The sequence below is a fragment of the Chaetomium tenue genome (genome assembly GCF_020726465.1).
Source record: "Chaetomium tenue strain MPI-SDFR-AT-0079 chromosome Unknown F5144scaffold_1, whole genome shotgun sequence".
NCBI lineage: Eukaryota > Fungi > Ascomycota > Sordariomycetes > Sordariales > Chaetomiaceae > Chaetomium > Chaetomium tenue.
The window spans coordinates 1,253,560-1,272,200 of NW_027117329.1; the positions used below are offsets into that span (position 1 = coordinate 1,253,560).

The following is an 18,641-nucleotide window of genomic DNA, read 5'->3' on the forward strand; positions in this document are numbered from 1 at the left end:
CGGCCCAACGAGCATTCAAATTAGGCGCCCGAGCAGGCAGGCGACAGCTCCCCTCCCCCCTCTTCCACACCATTGCCCTGGCCGAACTCTGGCGCGGCACAAGCGGGACCCACTTTCTCATATTCCCTTCTCGGCGCCTGTCTCAAACCTGAAATCGCCAATGAAATGGCGGGCGGGCCTCCTGTTTCATGGCCTCATGGGCCCCCATAGCCAGGACGGCCACCCACTTGCGGCCGGCAGCTAGCTCTGCGGAAACAACGGGATGGAGCGCCCTAGGGAAAACCAGAAACACGCACACAGACCCCATCGGGGCTGGTTTCACAGGGGCCAATGACAGGTTGCTGAGCTGAGGTTTTGGCGCCCCTGTTGCCCGTGGCAGTGGCAGTGCACCTTCGCGCGCTGCGCTTGTTCAATCTGTTCGAGACGTCCAGCAGCCCGGGTTCCCAGCTTCCCGTTGGGGCCTTGCGTCGGATGATGTCGAGAAGCACGCACGCACGCACGCGCACACACAAGCTCACAGACTGCATGCGAAGAGCCGCACCAGCGCGCGCAGCGAACCCCTGATGGGGGGAGGCCAGAAAGGCGACCGGGTGGGTCCTCCTGCGTTGCTATTCTGGGCACTCAAGAGAAACGACCGCCATGGCCGAGAGACCTTGAAAAACGACCGCGGTCCTCTCACCAGGCTGCATAACCTCGTTTACGATCCTCGTGACGTAGATCTCACTGGCCAACTCGTCGTCGCACGGGGGACGCCGGCGAAATAACATGATAGGCAGCACCTCAGGTTGCGCTGTCGCGTAATAGACTGGGATGGTCACAGAGAGCGAGGGTTAAGGGGGATGTTGGGGTGTGATCGAGACCGGAGAATAACACCGGAGAATTCCCCCAAGACAAAGTTGAGGTTAGTAACTCGGAAACAAGTGATGGCAAATATTGCGATTCCTCTCTTCCTGGACCCTTGATCCGTAAATCTATTTATTCACTGCAAGCAGTACCCATGCGTTGAAACACAGAAACACTTTCCCATGGGCTACCACACAAGTTTTCATTCTTCATTATTGAACAACCTGTTCAAGCTATCAGTACCATACCCACTTCAGGAGAAACCACCCGCCCCGATCAAGTACTGACCTTCTCCCTCAGCGTCCCCATCCACTGTTGGTAGCTCATCCCCTGGTCCGCGCGGTCCTCCACCAGGAGCGTCTGGGCCCACAGCTTCAGGCTCGGCTCGCCGTCCTCGCGGACAATGTACAGGTGCGGGACGATGATGCTCCCGACGCCCTTGGCCTTGTGGTCGCGGCTCTTGAGCGCGACGGCGCGCACGCGCTCGTTGAAGTCGTTGTCCAGCTCCGGCAGCGCGCCCTTGCCGACGCGCAGCTGCGCGCGGTCCGTCACGCCAAACACGTCGACGAGCAGCTGCGGGACGGCGTCGCGGCCGACCCACAGGAACTGCGTCTGCCCGTCGTCGATGAGGTAGAGGCCGAAGGGCACGAACCGCTCCGACGAAAGGTTGAGCGGCGGCGGGAGCACGATCTGGCTCGTCTCTGGGTCGGGATAGCCCGCGTTGTCGGGCATGTCGTGCAACGAGTACAGCCGGGGGTAGATGTATTGCATCAGGAGCGGGAGGGGGAGGGTCGACAGCATGCAGAGGGCTGCAGATCTTAGATCCGACGGGATCTGCGCGGATTTCCTCAGTCCAACATGCTTGATTAAGCCCAAGAACAAGGCCGGTAGGCCGCGTAGGTTGGATGGGAACTGGAACCCGCCACCCATGCTGCCGCCAGCCAACTCCTTCCTGAAGGTCTGCAGGAGCTCGGTGACCTTGCTCTGTAGCATATCCCTAGCAGAGTCGAGGCCGCTGCCGAGCGCTTTTTCCACGGCCTTGTGGCTGTAGTACGTGGTAATGGCGCATTGGTCGGCGGAAGCGTAGACATCGGCAAGGTTGGTTGTTGTCGGCAGAGCGAGCGTCATCACTCGGATGCGGCGCTCACCGTTGCACGTCGTGTGCAGAACCGCCGTTTGCAAGCAGACGACGTTCTTGGTCAGGTTCTCGTCGATGGCCACCTCGACCACGTAGCACTGGTCGCGAGGGAAGGCAGGGAACGCACACAGGTCGGAGCTCCTGTTGAAGAAATTTCCGTAGAATGTGCTCATGCGCAGACCGGTGGTCGCCCGAACGCGAAGAACCGCCTCCAAACCGATCTCAGAGGAGAGGAAATCGCTGAATTCCGAGGCAAACTTGATCGCGTCCTCTGGGCGACCCGCGTTCCATCCTGGGTAGAACCATGTTTGACCGCCCGTGTACCTCGGAAGGTTGCTGAGCGACGCCACGTCCTGATACTGAGACGAGAAGAGGAACATGTCGATTGAAACCTGGTTTTTGGAGCATTCGACGGCGAAACTCTTGTAGAAACTGTTCGCAGTCTGGAGCAAGCCGTTTTCCTTGGACGTGCCCAACAACTTCTTGTCCTCCCGCATCTCGAGCTTGCCATAGCCCACGTTGGGAAGTGAAGCGCTGAGGACCACGATCTTGCCACCGAGGGGTGAGATCAGCTTATGCCCAGCCCTAAGGGCAGATCCCATGCAGGACCCATTGTTCTGGTTGTTGGCAAACATCTCGGGGAGCTTAGTGAGGAAATTCTCGATACTATTCCGGCACTCGGTCAGGGGAACCAACAGCTCCTGGGGAACTGGGAGGAACGGCTCGTCCAAGTCGCTCACCACAAGCATGCTCGTCTCGCCGTTCTCATCCGAGTCCTTGGGCACTGAAAAGTAGTGTAGGCTGGAGTCCACGGCGATGAACCCGAGTCTGGTGCGCCGATCGGCATTGGGGATCCTGTTCAAACTGTCGAGAATGGTACGGGCGCTAGTGGCAAGGAGACCGGTCGATACAGCAGCATAGCTGACATCAAACAAGAAGAGGTAGACCAGCGGCTGCGGGGGGCGGACCATGTATTCCTGCGGGGCCACAAATTCGACGACGGCGTGGTTCAGCTCGTGCCGCTGCCACCGGTCAACGGTCTTTTGAGCCGCGGCGTCCCAGTCAAATGCCTGAGGCACGTCGTTGGTGAGGTTACACATGTTGCAGCGCCATCGGTGGCCGTGGTCGAGGAAGGTAACAAATGGGTTGATGTAAGACCTGCACCTCCGGCAACGCGAGATGACCTGATCCTGGACAACGGGAACAGGGTCGTCCAAATCGTGAAGAGCCGCGTAAGGCTGGATGATAAGCGCCAGCGGTAACTTGCTTTTCTTGAGCAGCGAGTGCGTCGTGGGGATAGCGTTCACGGTCGATCGCACATATTTCGGGAGGCAGTTCGCATCTGGGGAAGGGGTGACGCTGGACTATTCAAAGAGTTAGCATCCTTAACAACGTCACAAATCTCGCTCGGCCTGCTCAACGTACATTCGGCGGCAAGATGATAGGCGGCGGAGGGAGGTCCAACTCGGAGACATTGAAGGGCTGGTTGAGGAGATCGGTCGGGTAGAGCTGGTTGAGGGGGCCGACTCTCCCCTGGGCCGGGACTTGCTGCTGTTGCTGTTGCGCTCCCGATCCAAGATTCATGGCCGACATGCCGGAGGCCAAACCGGCAACATCACCCGGAGCCGGAGGAGCGCCGGCCGAGGGGTAATACGGTTCCGGGGCCTGGTATCCCACGGCCGGTGCCGGCGCAGGCATCCCATACGGCTGTTGCGGTTGGGCGCCGTAGGCAGCAGGTTGGGCGCCATAAGCAGCGGGCTGGGCCTCTGGTTGCGGATAACCTCCGTAGCTCGGGGCCGGAGCTCCAAACTGGCCCCCCCCTTGCACCTGACCACCGACTGCAGCATTGCCCCCCGCGGCGACATCGAAGGCACCGGCAGCATATGCGCGCTTCTTTTTTTTGCCATGGTCGGCGGCGTGAGGTGCGCCAGCCGCCGGGGGCGGGGCATCGGCCGGGTTCGCATAACCTTGGTCGGGGTACGGGGGTTGTTCGGTGGGTTGCTGAGGCGGAAACTGGCCGTAGCCGTCGTGGGGGGCGGACATGGTGAGCTCGGCCGTGCGACGCTGCTGCAGCGCGTGTCCGTGTCGAGACTGGAAGCGGGCAATGCAGCGTCAACAACACCAAAAGGGTGGCCGGGGCGTTGGCGTGGTATAAATTACCTGCGTGGTTGCAGGTCCGTGTTGTGCGGTCTTGGAGGCGGAGAGCTGGCAGGAAGGATGAATGGCGTCGGTGGCAGCCCGGTGGCGGACTGTGGAGCAAGCTCTGGATTGGCGCGAGTTACAGGGTTGGAGCTGCTGCCGTGGCCTTAACCAGTTTTGGTAGAGGGGCTGCGGGATGACAGACTGGCCTGATCAGCGCAAGCCTTCAGCGCTCAAGCGGACCGCAGGGATACTATCAGAATGGTCTTGTCTCGCACTGTGGCGCTCAAGCCGTGGCTGCTTGTGGATGCCAAGAGAACACAATCGTTGGCGAAGACCGCTAGGAGCTCGATTCGAGAATGCTTCGATAAATGCATAGTAATACAATAATTACGTGTAACGAACAGGTAAGCAGATCGAGGGTTCGGCCGTGTAACATACCACAATGCCTTGGTATTTTAGATCAGCCAAGGAAAGTGGAGCATCACCACCGAGGCGATGGCATCAGGCCGATCACTGGCTGCAGCGATGCGTGGGCTTCCCGGCTTCCCTGCAGCCCAGCACCCGGCGCTCAGCAACCTGGAACAAAACTGACTGCAACAAGCGGCAGTCGGCGGCAGTGCTTCTTGGCTGCAATTAAAGACAGCGCGGCATTCGGAATATCGGCTGTCTCGAACGTAGTCTCGAAGATTATTTTTTAGATATAAAAACCTGGATTGAGGCTGAAGCTTCAAAAACGTGCGTGTTTTCTGTCGCTGGCCAACACGGCGACGACGTAGGTTTTGCCGCAATATCGCGTCCCTCAGAACTTGCTGCGACCCGATTGAAGACCCCTCAGGTGGTTTCGGAGAGGCAGCCCACACCGGGCCAACTTCCTTGCTAACTTATGTTGCCCCGGCTTTGAATACCCCCAAGTGCAACATAAAACCTAAGTCTATTCCCGGGGCTGACGATTATCCCAAACCATCTCGATTTGAAACCCGTTGCGCTCGCCTTCCCTCACTTATTATCAACCCTACTTGCGCTCCGAGTCGCGTCATCTTCATCTTCATCTTGATCATCATGGCGTGGGGAAAGCAAAAGTTGCAGACCCCGCCGTCGACAATCAGGTTAGTCCCGCCTCGTCTAATTGAAATGCTTCTTCGCCGCTTTTGGAAATGGCCTAACACCACTCTCAGGCAACTTCTGCCCCTGATCATCACCATCGTCGTCCTGAGTGTGGTGGCTTGGGTCTGCTACCAGATCTACCTATCAATCGGCAAGATCAAGACACAGGCTCGCAAGCAGATGGGCGAGAACGTGTCCTTCACGAAAGACGGTGTTCGACTCAAAGTCCACGGCATTGAGACTGAATCGTACCTGGACAAGACCCAGAGCTGGGTCGTAAAGGCATGGGAATTGGGCTCTGGCTCGAGTCCTAATGAGAATGACGAGGCTGCAAGACGAAAGAGGTACCGTCAAACATTCCTCCTTGTATTTTGACGCCACTAACGTCACGAACAGGAATGTCTTGACGAAGCCGAAGCCAGAGGAGGGCCATAACTAATCAACCAACCCAGGGACCAAGGTAGAAAAGTCGAGGCAAATACAGATATTTGCGGGACCGCCAGCCGTTGACGCAGGTATAAGCTCTGCTCCGCGTGGAGTTAACTCGACGTCACGACCCCGGCGGGGGTTAGCGGGGAAAAGGGTGCTTGTGCTCGTATATATTCGAGTTCTTGGTTTTAATGCTCTTTCACGCCGATATAATATTCAAATTACAACGTCGTAGGATTCCATATATTTACAGAGCCCAAAACTAGGGTATTCAACACCAAACCAAAGCCGTACAACTAACCCTCTTGCGCCGAGATGAATAGAATCATAACCATCTTAACGTCACATTGAAACCTGTTTCTCCATGGCCACTTGTGATCTCGGCCCGGGCGCACTTGCCGGTCCGCCCTGGCTCTGACGGGATTGTGATGGCTCTTGGCTAGGTGCATACCCCTTCGGGAGCGGATAGGCCTGGCGGCCCGACGATATCAACTTCTCGAAGTCGTGTGCCATGGGATAAGGCTTGGCAAGGAGACCATCAGAGCGGATGAGCAGTGACGGGACACGGACATTGAGCTGACTCCTCCTTTAGCGAAAGATGATCATTGATAGGGGCCGGGGAATACTCACCAGGGATAATATATGCGCATACTTGATCCCCAGCTCGTCGCCGATGTGCTTGAGCCTGCCCCTGATGTATGCTCGTTCTGGAAAAGTCTCGTCAGTGTTTGTTCCAGCCGGTCTAGGAGGGGCACGTACGGGCATCAGTCGTATAGTCTTGGGTCAGCATACAAGCCAGAGGCCAGGTTAGGAAATACCCAGCCAGCCCCTTTGTCCCAAAGTTGTCGCCATAAGCAAAACCCGCTGATCCGTCCTCTGGTAACAAATCTTTCCTCTTGGTGTGCCACCCCAAGTAATACGGCACCGAGGCTAAGATGTCTGAAATGGTGTCCACGCATACTCTTGCCGCAGTGGCGTACTCGGGTGTCGTTCGGTAGTCCACGGGCGAGCACACCCAAGCGGCACAGCGGACTATGATAGACATGAGGACAAGCCTCGTCGTCCGGGCCTGGTTCCATACTCCCGCCACCCAGAAGTCGGTATATGCATCTACCCGTCCCGGGAACACTTCCGCCCTGTAGTAGTCGTTGCCGCCGGGAACGGCGAGGCTCTGGAGCTGCCAGCATAATGTCCTGAATTGCCATGCATCTGGCACCGAATCCATCCACGCTGCAACCTGCTCGTCTAGATTTTGCGCACGGCGCATCAAGTCCTCAACAAGCTCGATGTTTTGCTGAGTGCGGGTGACACCGGTCATAAGGCGGGTTATATCACCGCGCAACTCGCCGGTCAGGAGGCTGAGCCGTTGGCATTCGGAGGCGGTTGAGTCGGAGACGGCATCCTGCAGCCACCAGTCGGTACCCATCGGTGGAGGGTTACCAGTAGCAAGGGTGTGGATGACCTGGTAGGTATGTTAGACCCATCGAACCCCTCGAGTCAAGTCGCGGGTCCAACTTACAAGTTGCGTTCTCACAGCAATAAACAACTGCACCCCGATCTCTGTCTTCAACTGACTCCTCCCGCGGGCCTTGACAAGCTGCAACGCGCCCTCGATGTGCGATCCCCAGGCCATATTGCCCAGCTGCTTGGCCGTGATATTCTGTTCTTTCATCAGCCACCCTCTCCCCTCTCCCACACCCCAATAACCCTGCCATCAACCCAACAATAAAAAATTAAAATAAACTCACCTCAAACATCCCCAACAACAAAACCGCCGCCAGCACCCCATCCCCCTTCCACCTCTCCGGGTCCACCAACGCCGCCTGCGTCGCCCTCAACGCCTTGCTATACTCAGCAAACGCCTTCCCCAGCACCCCCGTGCGCTGCCCACCCGCCCCCGCCGCCGCCCCTCCCAACCCCGGCATCCCCCCACCCAAAGCAGACCCCCCCTTAGCCAGCGGCGGCGCAGCCGAGGCGACCGACGACGACGTGCGGTTGCCCAGCGACGCCAGGGCGCACGCGTTGAACGCATGCAGCAGGTGCGCCTCGCTGCTGTTGCCAGCCCCGGAGATGGCGGTCGCCCGGTCGAGCAGCGGGACGAGGTATTCCATGAAGCCGCGCGAGCCGCCGTGCCGCGGGGCCAGCACGAAGTTGGCGACGAAGTGGCACGGCGCGAGGGACTCCGGGGCGATGTGGATCGGGGTTGGGGAGAGGGCGCGGGCGCGGGCTTGGTCGAAGATGAGGACTTGTTCTTGGCGTTGTTGGGAGAGGGGCGGTTGGAAGCGGATGGTCCTGGTGGTGGTTGTTGTGAATGGGGGTGGGGGGGTGGTGGGGGATGCGGAGGAGGAGGATGATGAGGATGATGATGACGAGGCGGAGGAAGAGGAAGACGCTGCGGCTTTGGACTTCTTGCCGACGTTGCCAGCGCCGCCCCGTCTTGGGTTGCCGATTTTCAGGGCTCGACGCTTCGCGGCGAGGTTCTCGTTGCGGAGGACAAGGTCGAATGCGTCTTTGTAGCCGGGGCATTCACGCCGTGCCTTGGCACATTGGTTGCATGTCGGTTTTGTTTCGTCACACTACGGAATGCCGTCAATATCTCCTACTTGTGGGTAGTCGAGTCTCCTTCGCTGATCGGCCTACCTTAATACGCCGAGTCCGGCACATCTGGCAGCCCTTGGAGGGCTTCCCGCAGTACACCATGGTTGGATTTGCGGAAGAGAGCAAGAAACAAGTCCGGGTGAAGTTAGGTGCCGGTGGGGTACACAGCTAGGGGTATATAGCTCTGAATCTTGAGCGTCAGATGCTATGGAGCATCATAGACTTGTCTACGTCCTGACTCCGAGAATTGTTCCTGGCTTTGCTGCAACCCGTGGAGCCGGTCTGGGGAGCATCTACCGGCATGAAACGTATTTGGGACTTGGCGAGAGGTGTACCGTACAGCTTGGTAACGCTTCTGGGGTTGAAAGAGAAAACGAAAGAAGCCGAGGTTGAGAGACCAGGGCGAACTGAAGAGTGTGGCAGCCTCGGGGCGGTGGGAGCCGATGTCAATCTGAGTGGTTGTGGGAGGTTGCTTTTGTTCACCCCTTTCCCCTTTTTTCCCTTTTTCCCCCTTTCTAACTTGAACTGTCAGGAGGAGATGGTATCACAGCATGAAGGGACCAAATATTCGAAAACAAGAGGTTCAATGAACCACAAACACGCCACTGTCCCCCCGGAGTTTGACAACGAGCCAAGCAAGATCCGGCGTCGAGTCGGGCCAAGAGCTGGCGCCCCTCCACTTCCCCAAAGAGCTTGGCGCGAATACCCATGCAGCGCTAGCCTGGTGTTTGGGAATGAGGGGCCAGGGGGTGTGCAAGGTACCCAGGGGGCTCGCCACCATGACAGGCCTCGGCAACTACCCGTACTTGGTAGTCTGAACCAGCAGAGCAGTGGATCTGCGTCCCGCGCCCGAGGTATCAAAGCTGTAAAAAGAAACAGCCTCAGCAGTTTCAAGTTCACCAGAGACAACAACGGTCGGCCGGGGTGTAGTTCGGACACGTAGCACCCGAAACACATCACGAAGCAGCACCGCCACACCATTTGGGAGGTTTAGAACCCCCACTGATTTCAGAACTGAATCTTTACTCATCTACTCAAAGGTATCAACATGTCTAGCTCAAGACATTGCCGCAATGCTACCCCCTCCCCACCCCCCCACCCCAAGTAAAACAGACTGCCAGATGTCCCTCGTGAGCGGCCCCCATCTGCGACACCGCGAGGTGGAAGCTGATGTGAAGTCGCATTATTGTACAAGTACCCCCAACACCCCACCCCAAATGCATCCGAGGACTCCAAGCGGTGCAGATCCTCCCGTCTTCCTTCATCTAAACGTCTTCTTCCATCTAGTTGGCTTCGTTAAACATGCTGGCCACGCCATCCAAGTCGGGAGTCTTGTTGCGCCCTGTCGAGCCATCCACACCTCCCGCCCCGCCTGTTCCCGAACCCCCGTTGGGCGTCATGAATTCCTGGGCCATCTTGCTGCGGGTAGACTTCTTGCTACCGCGTGAGGAACCCGGCCTTGCCCCAAGGCTCTTGGTAAGCTTCCCCATCTCCGAGATGCTGACCCCCTTCAGGTCCTCGAGAAGTTCAAGGACAAGGGCACGTTGCTGGCGAGACTGTACCCCCGGTTGAGAAACATGCTGGATCGTCCTGTCGACATCTTCTGGCTTGATATTTGGCAACGAGACAAGTATGTTCCGCGGCGTGGGCGTCAGAGATGAGTAGTAAGCCAGGATATAAGCGATCAGCGCGCCCAAGTCCCTTTGGGAATCGACGAAGTAGGGGTCGTGCAGTGAGGAAATGGCCGCCTTCATCACCTCTGTAGAGATGTACTCGCGAATTTCCCTCGCCGTTTCTTCTGGGATCGGGAAATCCTCAAGGGGTGCTGTGTGGCTCGGGTCCTTCGCGGCCTTTGCGAGCTCTGAAGGGCTAAATTCCGGCACGATCGAGCGGAAGACACGCAGCACCACGCCGCAGCATCTACCATCATGCATACGAATCGCGTGACTGCAGAAGACCAGGAGGGGAACCGCGATGGACGGGTTCATTAGGCAAAATTTGCGGAGCGGGGGATATTTCGCGCTTGGGGCCGTATCTTCGGGTTTGTCCGCTGAAGTTGACCCTGGTGCTGTGTCTCAGTCAGTCTCAATATCATAGTGCAAGGAACGAGTTGCGCAGGAAAGACTTACCAACTCTGGCCGGGTCGAGAACATCGGCGACCATAAGCACCGCTGAATAGGTGAGTTGTCTCAGGATGCTCTCGGCCTTCATCTCCTCGGCTAGTTCGTCCGCGGCAGCTCGGACCGCTTCCCGTTGTCCAAGCTTCTCCCACTCAGAGCTGATTTTGGCATCCATCTGCTCGAAACAGGTCGCCAAAATAGGAGGCACGAAGTGTTCCCGTAGCTCCACAGGGCAGTGGTCAACGAGGAACCTCACGAGGGTGAGGAGGTTGATGACCTGGTGAGAGGATAGGTAGATCGAATCCGCAAACAACGCGTTCGCCAACGGCCCTGGAAGTTCTAGGAAGCCGTAGAACTGCATGTCGAGCCGCGTCATACAATATATGACGGCGTAGCATGTTTCCCGTACGAACCGGACAGTCCCCCTGATAGTCGACGCAAGTCCTTCTAGAGTGTTCTTCTTCCCAAGCACTCTAGCATAGAAATCATCCTTACTCCCTTCCGAAATGCCGGCTTGCCAAAATCGGTCGGACAGGAGGCGGCCCACTACCGACTGCATTTCTGCCGGCAGCAAGCTCCAGTTCGCCGGGTTATGGGAGGCGTGGGCATAGCTAGGCCAGAGTTAGTACTAGATCTGTATCGCCGCGGTTTCGGATTGCCAACCTCAGAAACTTGAGCAGCTCCGGCAGGATGAGCTGGAACCCATCCTGCCAAAGAGTGCAAGAAGCCTGGTAAGCAGGCGAGTCTTTCTCTATCCTCTCAACGGAATATGTCAAGAACGACTTGGTCACCCGAAGCGGTAGAGCCTATCTCGGGGTTAATAAGGGGGCAACGTGATGCTGGACGGTTCAACCTACCGATTGTCTCTGTTCCAGTTCAGCTTGCAGGGCTAGCCCCTCGGCATCAAGATCCGTGGAGCCCCAGTCAGCATTCTCGTGAACACGACGCTCAACCAAGTACTTCTGAATTTTGTCGAGGCCCAACAGCTCGCAAAATCCATTGTAAGAGCCTAAGGCTTGTTTCAAAGAATCGTTCTTCCACTGATCCTTGACGGGATCGATAAACGCAGTGAGCTTTGAAAGACGCACGGCCGGGTCAATGTGGGTAGCTCGGTGGCTGGAGATGGTTAGTGATCGTCATGACCCAAGGCGACGAGATTATCGTCTCCGAATGAACTCACATGATGATGAACAGAAAGCTTTGGTAGGCCACCTGGCGCTTCTCATCGAGAGTTCCAGACGCGATCATCTCCTGAACCTTCCCTTCTAGCTGGTCGTACACATCCTGAACCCATTAATTAGCTCTAGCAACCCCCGGAGGCGAGGAATGCTTACAAGAAGGGGATCGGGCATTTTTGATGCCAGCCGTTGGAGCTCAACCATACTTTCGGTCTGGAGATCCCTAATCGCATCATTGAACAGTCTGTGTTCCGGTTGTAGAGCCGGCCAGGTCATCAAGATGTGCTCCAGCACCCTGAGCATAATCGCGGGCTTCGAGTCGAGCGCTCTGGTTGAGAAAGTTACCAGAAGTTGAAGTATCCGCTTCCGAATGAGAGGATCCTAGGTTATGTTGAGCGATTGCAATATATAAACGAAGGGACAATGACGCCTTACCTCAAACTTCATCTCGAGGAGTTGACCACACCACTTCTCGAAATACTGCTCAACGGCCGTTGCTTGCTGTTTCTAGGCCAGGGTTAGCGATTTGACCATTGTATACTTGATGGAGCCGACGAACCTCCTCCGCAGTCCGGTTGCGTGATGTTCTCCACTTGTCATAGCCTTTAAGGGCAGCCTCAATGACGGTTGCGTGCGCGTCAACGGTCAAGACGGGCAGGGAGGTTTTAGAGTAGTTGGAAGCTTGAAAGACGTTAGCCTGCCAGTGTCTAAGTTCGAGTTCCAGCTGCTGAACTCACGGTTGAGGGGTGGTTGCCCGTCGTAAAGGGTGTTCAAGGCACGCTCCGCTCTGCCCAGCATATGCGAGAACGCGTCGGACATTTTGAGATGCACAATGCTCTCTATGACCGAACAGCAGTACCGTCGGTAGTTTCCAAGGAAGGCGTGTCGCTCAGGGATGGTGTCTGTATCCTCAATGAGCAGAACGTAGATAGGATCCTCCGTGTCCTCGGGGAAATTCTCATATCGAACCAAGCGGCCGCAGCACAGCTCCAGGAGGTTGACGATAAAGGGCATCTCAGCAGCTGCAGGGCCAAGCGCTCGATGGGATAACAGACGTGTCCAACTGAGAAGGATCGGAATCGAAACGACTAGGCTTTGACTCTGCACCACCAGCATCAGGAGCTCGAGGAATTCTTGAATGTTGGTTTGGGGCGGGATGGCCCCGAACTTCCGGTCTAGGTAATTCCCTAGGGAGCAGAGTGTCTAAAATGGTCAGCGACCAAGAACCTGGAACAAGGCACCCTCAAACCCAGGCAATGCTCACCTCGGAGAACTTTTTGGCAAACTGGTACTTGTCGTCGTCAATGTCATGTGCATCCACGACAGACCACTCAAACAACCTCTTGAAGAGATCAACCATGACTTCGCTGTACATGGGCACCACCAGATCAACGAATTCCTCTTCTGTGAAACTCGAGCGGTTATATAGGGAGTGCAGGGACTCGAGAGCAGCCTTCAGAGTGTTAATACAGCCACATTTCAGAGTTCTCAACGGAGAGGAACGCAAACCTTTTGCACAGGCACACTGGGGGTCGCTAAACAGCTGCACATGACGGGGCGGCAGCCGACGGCATTCAATGCTTTTGGAATTGCCCACGGCACGACCGAGTTGAGGACGTTGAGTGCCTTGACAGCGCATGCCCTGATATCCTCACTCTGCTCGATACCGCCGCTGAGACACTCGCTGATGAGTTGTGTTATTCTACTGAGCCACCCGTCGCCCTCACACCGCACGTCTGGGCCGGCTTGACGGTTGGGAAAGGCCTCGGTCAGGATCGCTGCCGGCGTGAAAACCTCGACGCATGCCTTGCTCAGCACCCCCTCGCGAAGGGCGACTACAGCGTCATCTCCATTAAAGATTTCGTCTGAGAGCGTCTCGAGGATCTGGAGAACAAATTGTTTGTGAACTGGCGAGTCTGAACCCCGCCAGATACGGACTAGCAGGTGGTCCATATCCATCCAGTCGGCAACCCAGGCACGCTTGGCCACCTCGACCCAGAGCTGGGCAATCTTGTTCCTCAGATATGGCGGGTCTTCGGTGGAAACGGTCTCAGCAAGCTGCAGAACCCATGATCGGATATATTCTCGATGCTCGGCGCCGTACTCCTCCCAATTCTGCTTCACGGCATGTTCAAGTAGCGACAGGCCATAGTGGCGGACAATGGGCTCCTGGGGTTTATTGAATGCGAGGTTGAAGCCGTGCGAGGGTGCCTCGGCGAGGGTCTTTACTTCCTCGAGAAAGGCCTGGGCTTCTTGTCGCGCTTGGTTGGGCGAGTAAGGGCTGTGGACGACTTTGAGTGCTTCGTGGATCTTCGAAAGGACGGCTTCACCGCCCTCGCCGGCAGTGGCAGCCCCGGCTGCACCGTTCATTGGCATCGTCGCCGTAACCAGAGCCTGAAAAGGCTCGGGCTATTGGAGTTGCCGAAAGACCGATTTGGTCTACGGGAGAGGTGGCCACCGGTTTGTAGCAAGGAGTTTAACTGCGAACCATAGGGTGGGTATCGGGGAATGCACCAGCGCAATGCAGGAACTGGCGAGATCCGTGCAGCAGACGTGCAGGTAGGTCGTGTGTATGTCTGGATAGCTTATAGGGAGGGTGCGAGGTGGGAGATGCCGAAGTTTTAGTACGGAAAAGAGCTTAGATGACGCCTGAAACTGGCCTGTGCCGATGTTTCCTCAAGCTAGGGATTATTTGCGGTGTTTGTTGGTGCTTGCCAGTTGTCACGCCGTCTCTTGTCAGTCAATCGCGGAACTTTGGCAATTAAAAGTCGGTCCCCACCATGCTCGCTGTAAACCATGTCAGGCGCGCTCGGGCGCGAACTGTTCTGAGGCTTCTTTGAGTTTAGCGCGGGGCAGTTCCGCCTTATGGTCTGGACCCAGAAGGCGGTGAGAGGAGTTAATTGCGTCACACCTCGGTCAGGCGTCAGGGATCCTTTGTCTTGGTGATTCATGATGCACGCCTCGCGGTTCAAAGAAATACCTATGAAGCATGCTTGTTTTAGGCTATCTCAAATTCCCATAGACACAACAATTTGTCGTAGAAGCTGGTTGATACAACCGACAACATGTTATCCCACCCTGGTTGGAAATCACTTCCATAGTTCATGCTTTTGTGTTCCTCAAAGCGGCCTAGGACCTTGAATAGGTACTCCCCAGCTCCCGTTTTCAGGAGCTCAACAACTCTTGGACCAGCATGCATACAAGAAGCCAGTATCCTAGCTCTCCAGGTGTAGTTCTGTGTGGAGTTTGTGTCCAGGTCAATTAGGTTCAGCCGCCAAACCCCGCCACCGAGCATACCCTCAGCGAGATTTTTCGGCCTGCCAAAAGGCGGAACCAAGAAAAGCCTGATGTATTCGTCATAGCTTCCGGTGACGACGAGCTCATGGCTATCTTGTGTGAAGAGAGGCAGAATGGCTGTGACTCCGGCATCATGGCCTCTCGACTCAAGGGCAGGAAGAGACTGGGCAAGGTTCCCCTCATTCCAGTTACACGTCCGTGAGCGTAACATGGAATCATCGCCCCCGGAATAAACACGGAAAGACAGCTCCCCAGTCTCTTGCGTCTCGTCGGCCTGGGTTGGAGTGGCGGGTATGGGGGAAATGACGGTACACCAAGCCTCAAGCGTGTGCGTGATGACAGGTTCTGAAGTCAGTTCCCAATTCCCGTCGAGAGTGGTTAGCTGTACGAGATACACATGTCCGGTAGAGGTGGTGATGGCCATCATGCCCACCCGTGAGGGATGCCAGCCAAATGAGGTGAACAGGATCTCTTCGCCAGGTGTGGGCTGGATCTCGCCGTGAGACATAGCTGCGATGTCTATGGTGTTGATGTGCCTCAGAGGCTCCTCCCCGTCAGGGGAAAACCTATACAAAGCAAGGGTGGCAGTGCTCGAAACCACTGCGCAGATATTGCGATGGCCGTCATGAGGGCTAAACCGAAGGTCTAGGAGGGCTGAGGGCTGAGGCACAGTCTGCACATGGACTCTGATGATCGAATTAGGGGAGGGGTTCAACGAAAGTTCTGATATTCTACTCACAAATTCCCATCTTCGAGCCGAAAGGCGATGATGCTGCCGTTACGGCTCTGCGGCTGCTTTGGTTGAGGAATCTGGCCATCTTCCTCTGCATCAGATATCACTTCTCCGTCCTTCAGTTCGGCAGCGTCTGGTTGAAGAGAATATGTCCCAACCAAAAAGTAGGAGGGAAATGCAGGGCAGAACTCGACACAACTGGGCGGGAGGTCAAGGGTTTGAGACCTGAGTGGTCGAATTAGAATCGCTTCCCCTGCCATTTGAGGCGCGAACTAAAGCCTCTCAGGGACCAATGACGAGATCCGACAAGGGTACCTGTAAATGGAAGGCTGTTGTTGAGCAGAGTTAAGGTTCTGAATGGCGAGCTATCGTGCTTGCTTTTTCGGGTGCTTAAGAATTCCTCCACTTTCCGGATTGGTCCATTTCTCAACCTTTTGTCCTGACAACAAACACAGGAGCTCGAGAAATGCTCAGAAAATGCTCAGAAAGGGAAAAGGAACATAAATATTCTCAAAGAGAAAAGTTTTTCTTCTCCTACCTTTCCCCTACAGAAAGAAGCTAGTGTTAATTGACACATGTCACGAAATCGGCAGTAAACGGCCCTTGATTGCACTTGGGACTTTTAAGAAGCCTGGACTCTTCACTGGTTTTCACACAACGACACGACTTCCTGGCGCCTGGATTTTTAAATTGCCAGGACTAATCAACACGCGTGCTGGGGTGGACAGGGGTTTGGGGGGGCCCAAGATGGATCCAGATTCGGATTTCTACGGTCTGCCATTCCCTAGACCACTCGAGAGAAGCAAGCACCTAACCCTTCATAGGCGACGAAGGTACTACCTCAGCCTTCAAAGCCCGCGTCGACCAGTTCGACGTGGTTGAATGGTGGGACCGCCGGAATGCCGTCACGAGCCACCTCCAGCATGCCGCCCGCAAACAGCCCGCCCCAACCTTGCGGAACGGCCGCCTGCACAACCTCTACGAGGGTCTACCTGGCGCCTGGCAGCTCTCTGAGCCCATCGAAAATTTCCTGTCCCGCCTCCCACCATCCACAACTGATTTGCGCCCCGGGCTTGACTGGATCCATGTTGCTAACCCGTATACGCCGCCTGGGCCAGGCCAGGCCCTCACCCAGTTTTGCAAAGGTGGTGAGGAACGGCTGGCCCTCTTCGCCGAGTTCGAACAGATGGCTACGGCCAGTAGCGCCAAAACATCCGGCAGGGCGCTTATGGCCCTAAAAAAAGAGCTGGCTGATGAGAGGCGAGAACTGGTCGAGGATCTCCGGGACCTCGCTGGCGCGTGCAACATCGTCATGGGGAAGTGGATGCTATTCCCTGAACCGGAGCATGTGGATGAAATCTGGGCAAAGGTCGCCATGGCCACGGTGAATGGCGAGCTTGGGATTGCGGCCAAGGTTGCGACTAGAGTCGAGGCGGAGAAGGCGAGGCTAGTGTGTGTTTACACGAGCGATTTCAGGGACAAGGATGACGTGGCGAGGGTATTGAACACGATGAGAGAACTGGAATTGGTGAGACCGAGTGGGAAGCAGGTATATTACAAATCAGGTCAGTTGGTACACTCGATATTCCAGTCGGCTCTTGCTCACCTGGTTTCAGATGCCTGGACTGAACTTGGAATTTACGGGGGAAATGGCTGGGGGATCGGGGCGTCAATGGTAAGTCATTCGTTGCTATCACCCACATAAGACAATCTCTCGACTGACATGAGCAGTATTCATCGAACGAGATGTTTGGGTATATCAAGACGATCGCCTCCCGTCATTCATAGAACCCTAGATGCCAATGCTGGGATGTAGCAGCATATGATCTAGACTGCAGCGGCTCGATATCTCGGCAGATCTCCACGCGGCTGTTCACAGCTACCTCCCAAGGCAATGAAGGCATCAGCCATGGTACAAGGAGACTAAACTCCACGGCCGGTTTGGGACTGCCCCAACTTGCAACTTTGCTGTTTCGCCCGACGCAATCCCAGGGCTTCCGCCGGCTCGGGTATTGGGGGTAAAGGCCGTTAACTTAGCTGTCGTGGCCCCCGCCGGTGCGGGAGTACACTAGATGACTCGTAGCGAGTGTTCAACGGCGTCACAGCTCAAAAGGAACACCCGTCCCACTATTTCAAGGTGGACCTTCATCATCCGGCCCCAGGTCCGTAGTAGCATCCACGTCCGTCGGCTTCAGTAGCAGCACCAAGCGGTATGCACTGTTGCCGTTTAGGTAGTACCGATGTAGCTTCTTAGAACGCAGAAAGCCGAGCCGTTCGTACAACCTCATCGCGGGAATATTTGTCTCTTCTGTCTCGAGCACAATCTCGTCGGCGTTGCGGTTGGCCATGACGTCAATAGCCATTTTGACGAGCGTAGTAGCGACGCCGTGGCCTCGGTATTGGGCGCAGACGGCGAGCATGGCGATGTAGCCGCGAAGCGTGGGTGTGGAATGAGAAGCGTGCATCTCGAGCTTGCATATTACGACGCCTATAAGGGAGGAATCGACGGGATTAAGTGCCTAGAGAGAGAAGCCGGTTAGAGTAAGCCGTCATAAAGGAGTACTTAGTGTTGAGTGTGACAAACCATGAAACAGAGGTGGCCCCATTGGTAAAGGAAGTAGCGGTAAACATAAATGCTGTACGGCTCACTTAAGTCTTTCGAGATGAGAGCACGTATAGAAGGCAAGTACTGAGACTCGAGCGAATGTTGGTATTGGATGTACTGCAGCTCGCCCGGAAGCTCTGCTTTGGGAGTCCCTGACCCCACCTTGTCACTCGAATCGCTGAAGGCAGCCATGGCGGCAGATTGTCAGGGCGTGGAGATTTTCTGTTGCAATAGAGCGAGAATACGATGGTGAATCCTGGGGTTGCAACTTGTCGTGCAGGCTGTGGAACTGTTGACGATAAGATGGCGCTACAGCTTGATGAGGGTAGGAGCGAAGATCAGCTGTCGTTAAACTTTCACATGCAAGTCAGAGCCATCGTCAGTCGATTGGCTCGGGACCTATGAGTGGGTCTGTCTCGATGCATGTGGGCACGTTGCTTCATGCTTGACCCAT

The 18,641-nt window shown here is 56.0% G+C and overlaps 7 protein-coding genes across 7 annotated transcripts; 2 read left to right on the forward strand and 5 right to left on the reverse strand.

Annotated features, from left to right (window-relative positions):
- Positions 1-823: 823 nt before the first annotated feature.
- On the reverse strand, positions 824-4,257 carry F5144DRAFT_13428 (uncharacterized protein). The gene is made up of 2 exons (XM_066782324.1): positions 3,407-4,257; positions 824-3,345 (listed from the first exon to the last, which is right to left on the reverse strand). Exons 1-2 carry the CDS (start codon positions 4,022-4,024, stop codon positions 1,120-1,122), a joined length of 2,844 nt encoding a protein of 947 aa, XP_066647940.1. The 5' UTR covers positions 4,025-4,257; the 3' UTR covers positions 824-1,119.
- Positions 4,258-5,182: 925 nt separating this feature from the next.
- F5144DRAFT_477594 (uncharacterized protein) lies at positions 5,183-5,666 on the forward strand (the record flags this gene model as incomplete). The annotated part of the gene is made up of 2 exons (XM_066785052.1): positions 5,183-5,571; positions 5,624-5,666. The coding sequence occupies 2 exons, from the start codon at positions 5,183-5,185 to the stop codon at positions 5,664-5,666; spliced, it is 432 nt and encodes a 143-aa protein (XP_066647941.1).
- Positions 5,667-5,998: 332 nt separating this feature from the next.
- On the reverse strand, positions 5,999-8,356 carry F5144DRAFT_597185 (uncharacterized protein; the record flags this gene model as incomplete). Its single annotated transcript, XM_066790856.1, has 6 exons — positions 5,999-6,232; positions 6,287-6,363; positions 6,416-7,118; positions 7,176-7,316; positions 7,405-8,232; positions 8,297-8,356. 6 exons carry the CDS (start codon positions 8,354-8,356, stop codon positions 5,999-6,001), a joined length of 2,043 nt encoding a protein of 680 aa, XP_066647942.1.
- A 989-nt stretch (positions 8,357-9,345) lies between these two features.
- Positions 9,346-14,363, reverse strand: F5144DRAFT_500951 (armadillo-type protein). The gene is made up of 11 exons (XM_066786382.1): positions 13,062-14,363; positions 12,817-13,005; positions 12,290-12,755; positions 12,112-12,233; positions 11,988-12,059; positions 11,709-11,933; positions 11,555-11,658; positions 11,232-11,490; positions 11,038-11,180; positions 10,384-10,985; positions 9,346-10,322 (listed from the first exon to the last, which is right to left on the reverse strand). The coding sequence occupies exons 1-11, from the start codon at positions 13,926-13,928 to the stop codon at positions 9,538-9,540; spliced, it is 3,834 nt and encodes a 1,277-aa protein (XP_066647943.1). The 5' UTR covers positions 13,929-14,363; the 3' UTR covers positions 9,346-9,537.
- Positions 14,364-14,550: 187 nt separating this feature from the next.
- F5144DRAFT_478068 (uncharacterized protein) lies at positions 14,551-15,667 on the reverse strand (the record flags this gene model as incomplete). The annotated part of the gene is made up of 2 exons (XM_066785084.1): positions 14,551-15,533; positions 15,589-15,667. 2 exons carry the CDS (start codon positions 15,665-15,667, stop codon positions 14,551-14,553), a joined length of 1,062 nt encoding a protein of 353 aa, XP_066647944.1.
- Positions 15,668-15,994: 327 nt separating this feature from the next.
- F5144DRAFT_616753 (uncharacterized protein) lies at positions 15,995-17,654 on the forward strand (the record flags this gene model as incomplete). The annotated part of the gene is made up of 4 exons (XM_066791853.1): positions 15,995-16,354; positions 16,407-17,147; positions 17,402-17,494; positions 17,575-17,654. The coding sequence occupies exons 1-4, from the start codon at positions 16,330-16,332 to the stop codon at positions 17,652-17,654; spliced, it is 939 nt and encodes a 312-aa protein (XP_066647945.1). The 5' UTR covers positions 15,995-16,329.
- On the reverse strand, positions 17,488-18,526 carry F5144DRAFT_14312 (acyl-CoA N-acyltransferase). The gene is made up of 2 exons (XM_066782406.1): positions 18,167-18,526; positions 17,488-18,101 (listed from the first exon to the last, which is right to left on the reverse strand). Exons 1-2 carry the CDS (start codon positions 18,377-18,379, stop codon positions 17,715-17,717), a joined length of 600 nt encoding a protein of 199 aa, XP_066647946.1. The 5' UTR covers positions 18,380-18,526; the 3' UTR covers positions 17,488-17,714.
- Positions 18,527-18,641: the final 115 nt, after the last annotated feature.

What these genes read in the sequence shown, in the direction of transcription:
- F5144DRAFT_13428 (XM_066782324.1), bottom strand. Translation starts at nt 4,024, where the DNA reads ATGTCCGCCCCCCACGACGGCTACGGCCAGTTTCCGCCTCAGCAACCC. An exon ending in CTATCATCTTGCCGCCGAAT is followed by an intron (nt 3,346 to 3,406) that starts GTACGTTGAGCA and finishes CTCTTTGAATAG; the next exon opens with TCCAGCGTCACCCCTTCCCC.
- F5144DRAFT_14312 (XM_066782406.1), bottom strand. Translation starts at nt 18,379, where the DNA reads ATGGCTGCCTTCAGCGATTCGAGTGACAAGGTGGGGTCAGGGACTCCC. An exon ending in GGGGCCACCTCTGTTTCATG is followed by an intron (nt 18,102 to 18,166) that starts GTTTGTCACACT and finishes TTCTCTCTCTAG; the next exon opens with GCACTTAATCCCGTCGATTC.
- F5144DRAFT_500951 (XM_066786382.1), bottom strand. Translation starts at nt 13,928, where the DNA reads ATGCCAATGAACGGTGCAGCCGGGGCTGCCACTGCCGGCGAGGGCGGT. An exon ending in CGGGCAACCACCCCTCAACC is followed by an intron (nt 12,234 to 12,289) that starts GTGAGTTCAGCA and finishes ACGTCTTTCAAG; the next exon opens with CTTCCAACTACTCTAAAACC. An exon ending in GCAACCGGACTGCGGAGGAG is followed by an intron (nt 12,060 to 12,111) that starts GTTCGTCGGCTC and finishes ACCCTGGCCTAG; the next exon opens with AAACAGCAAGCAACGGCCGT.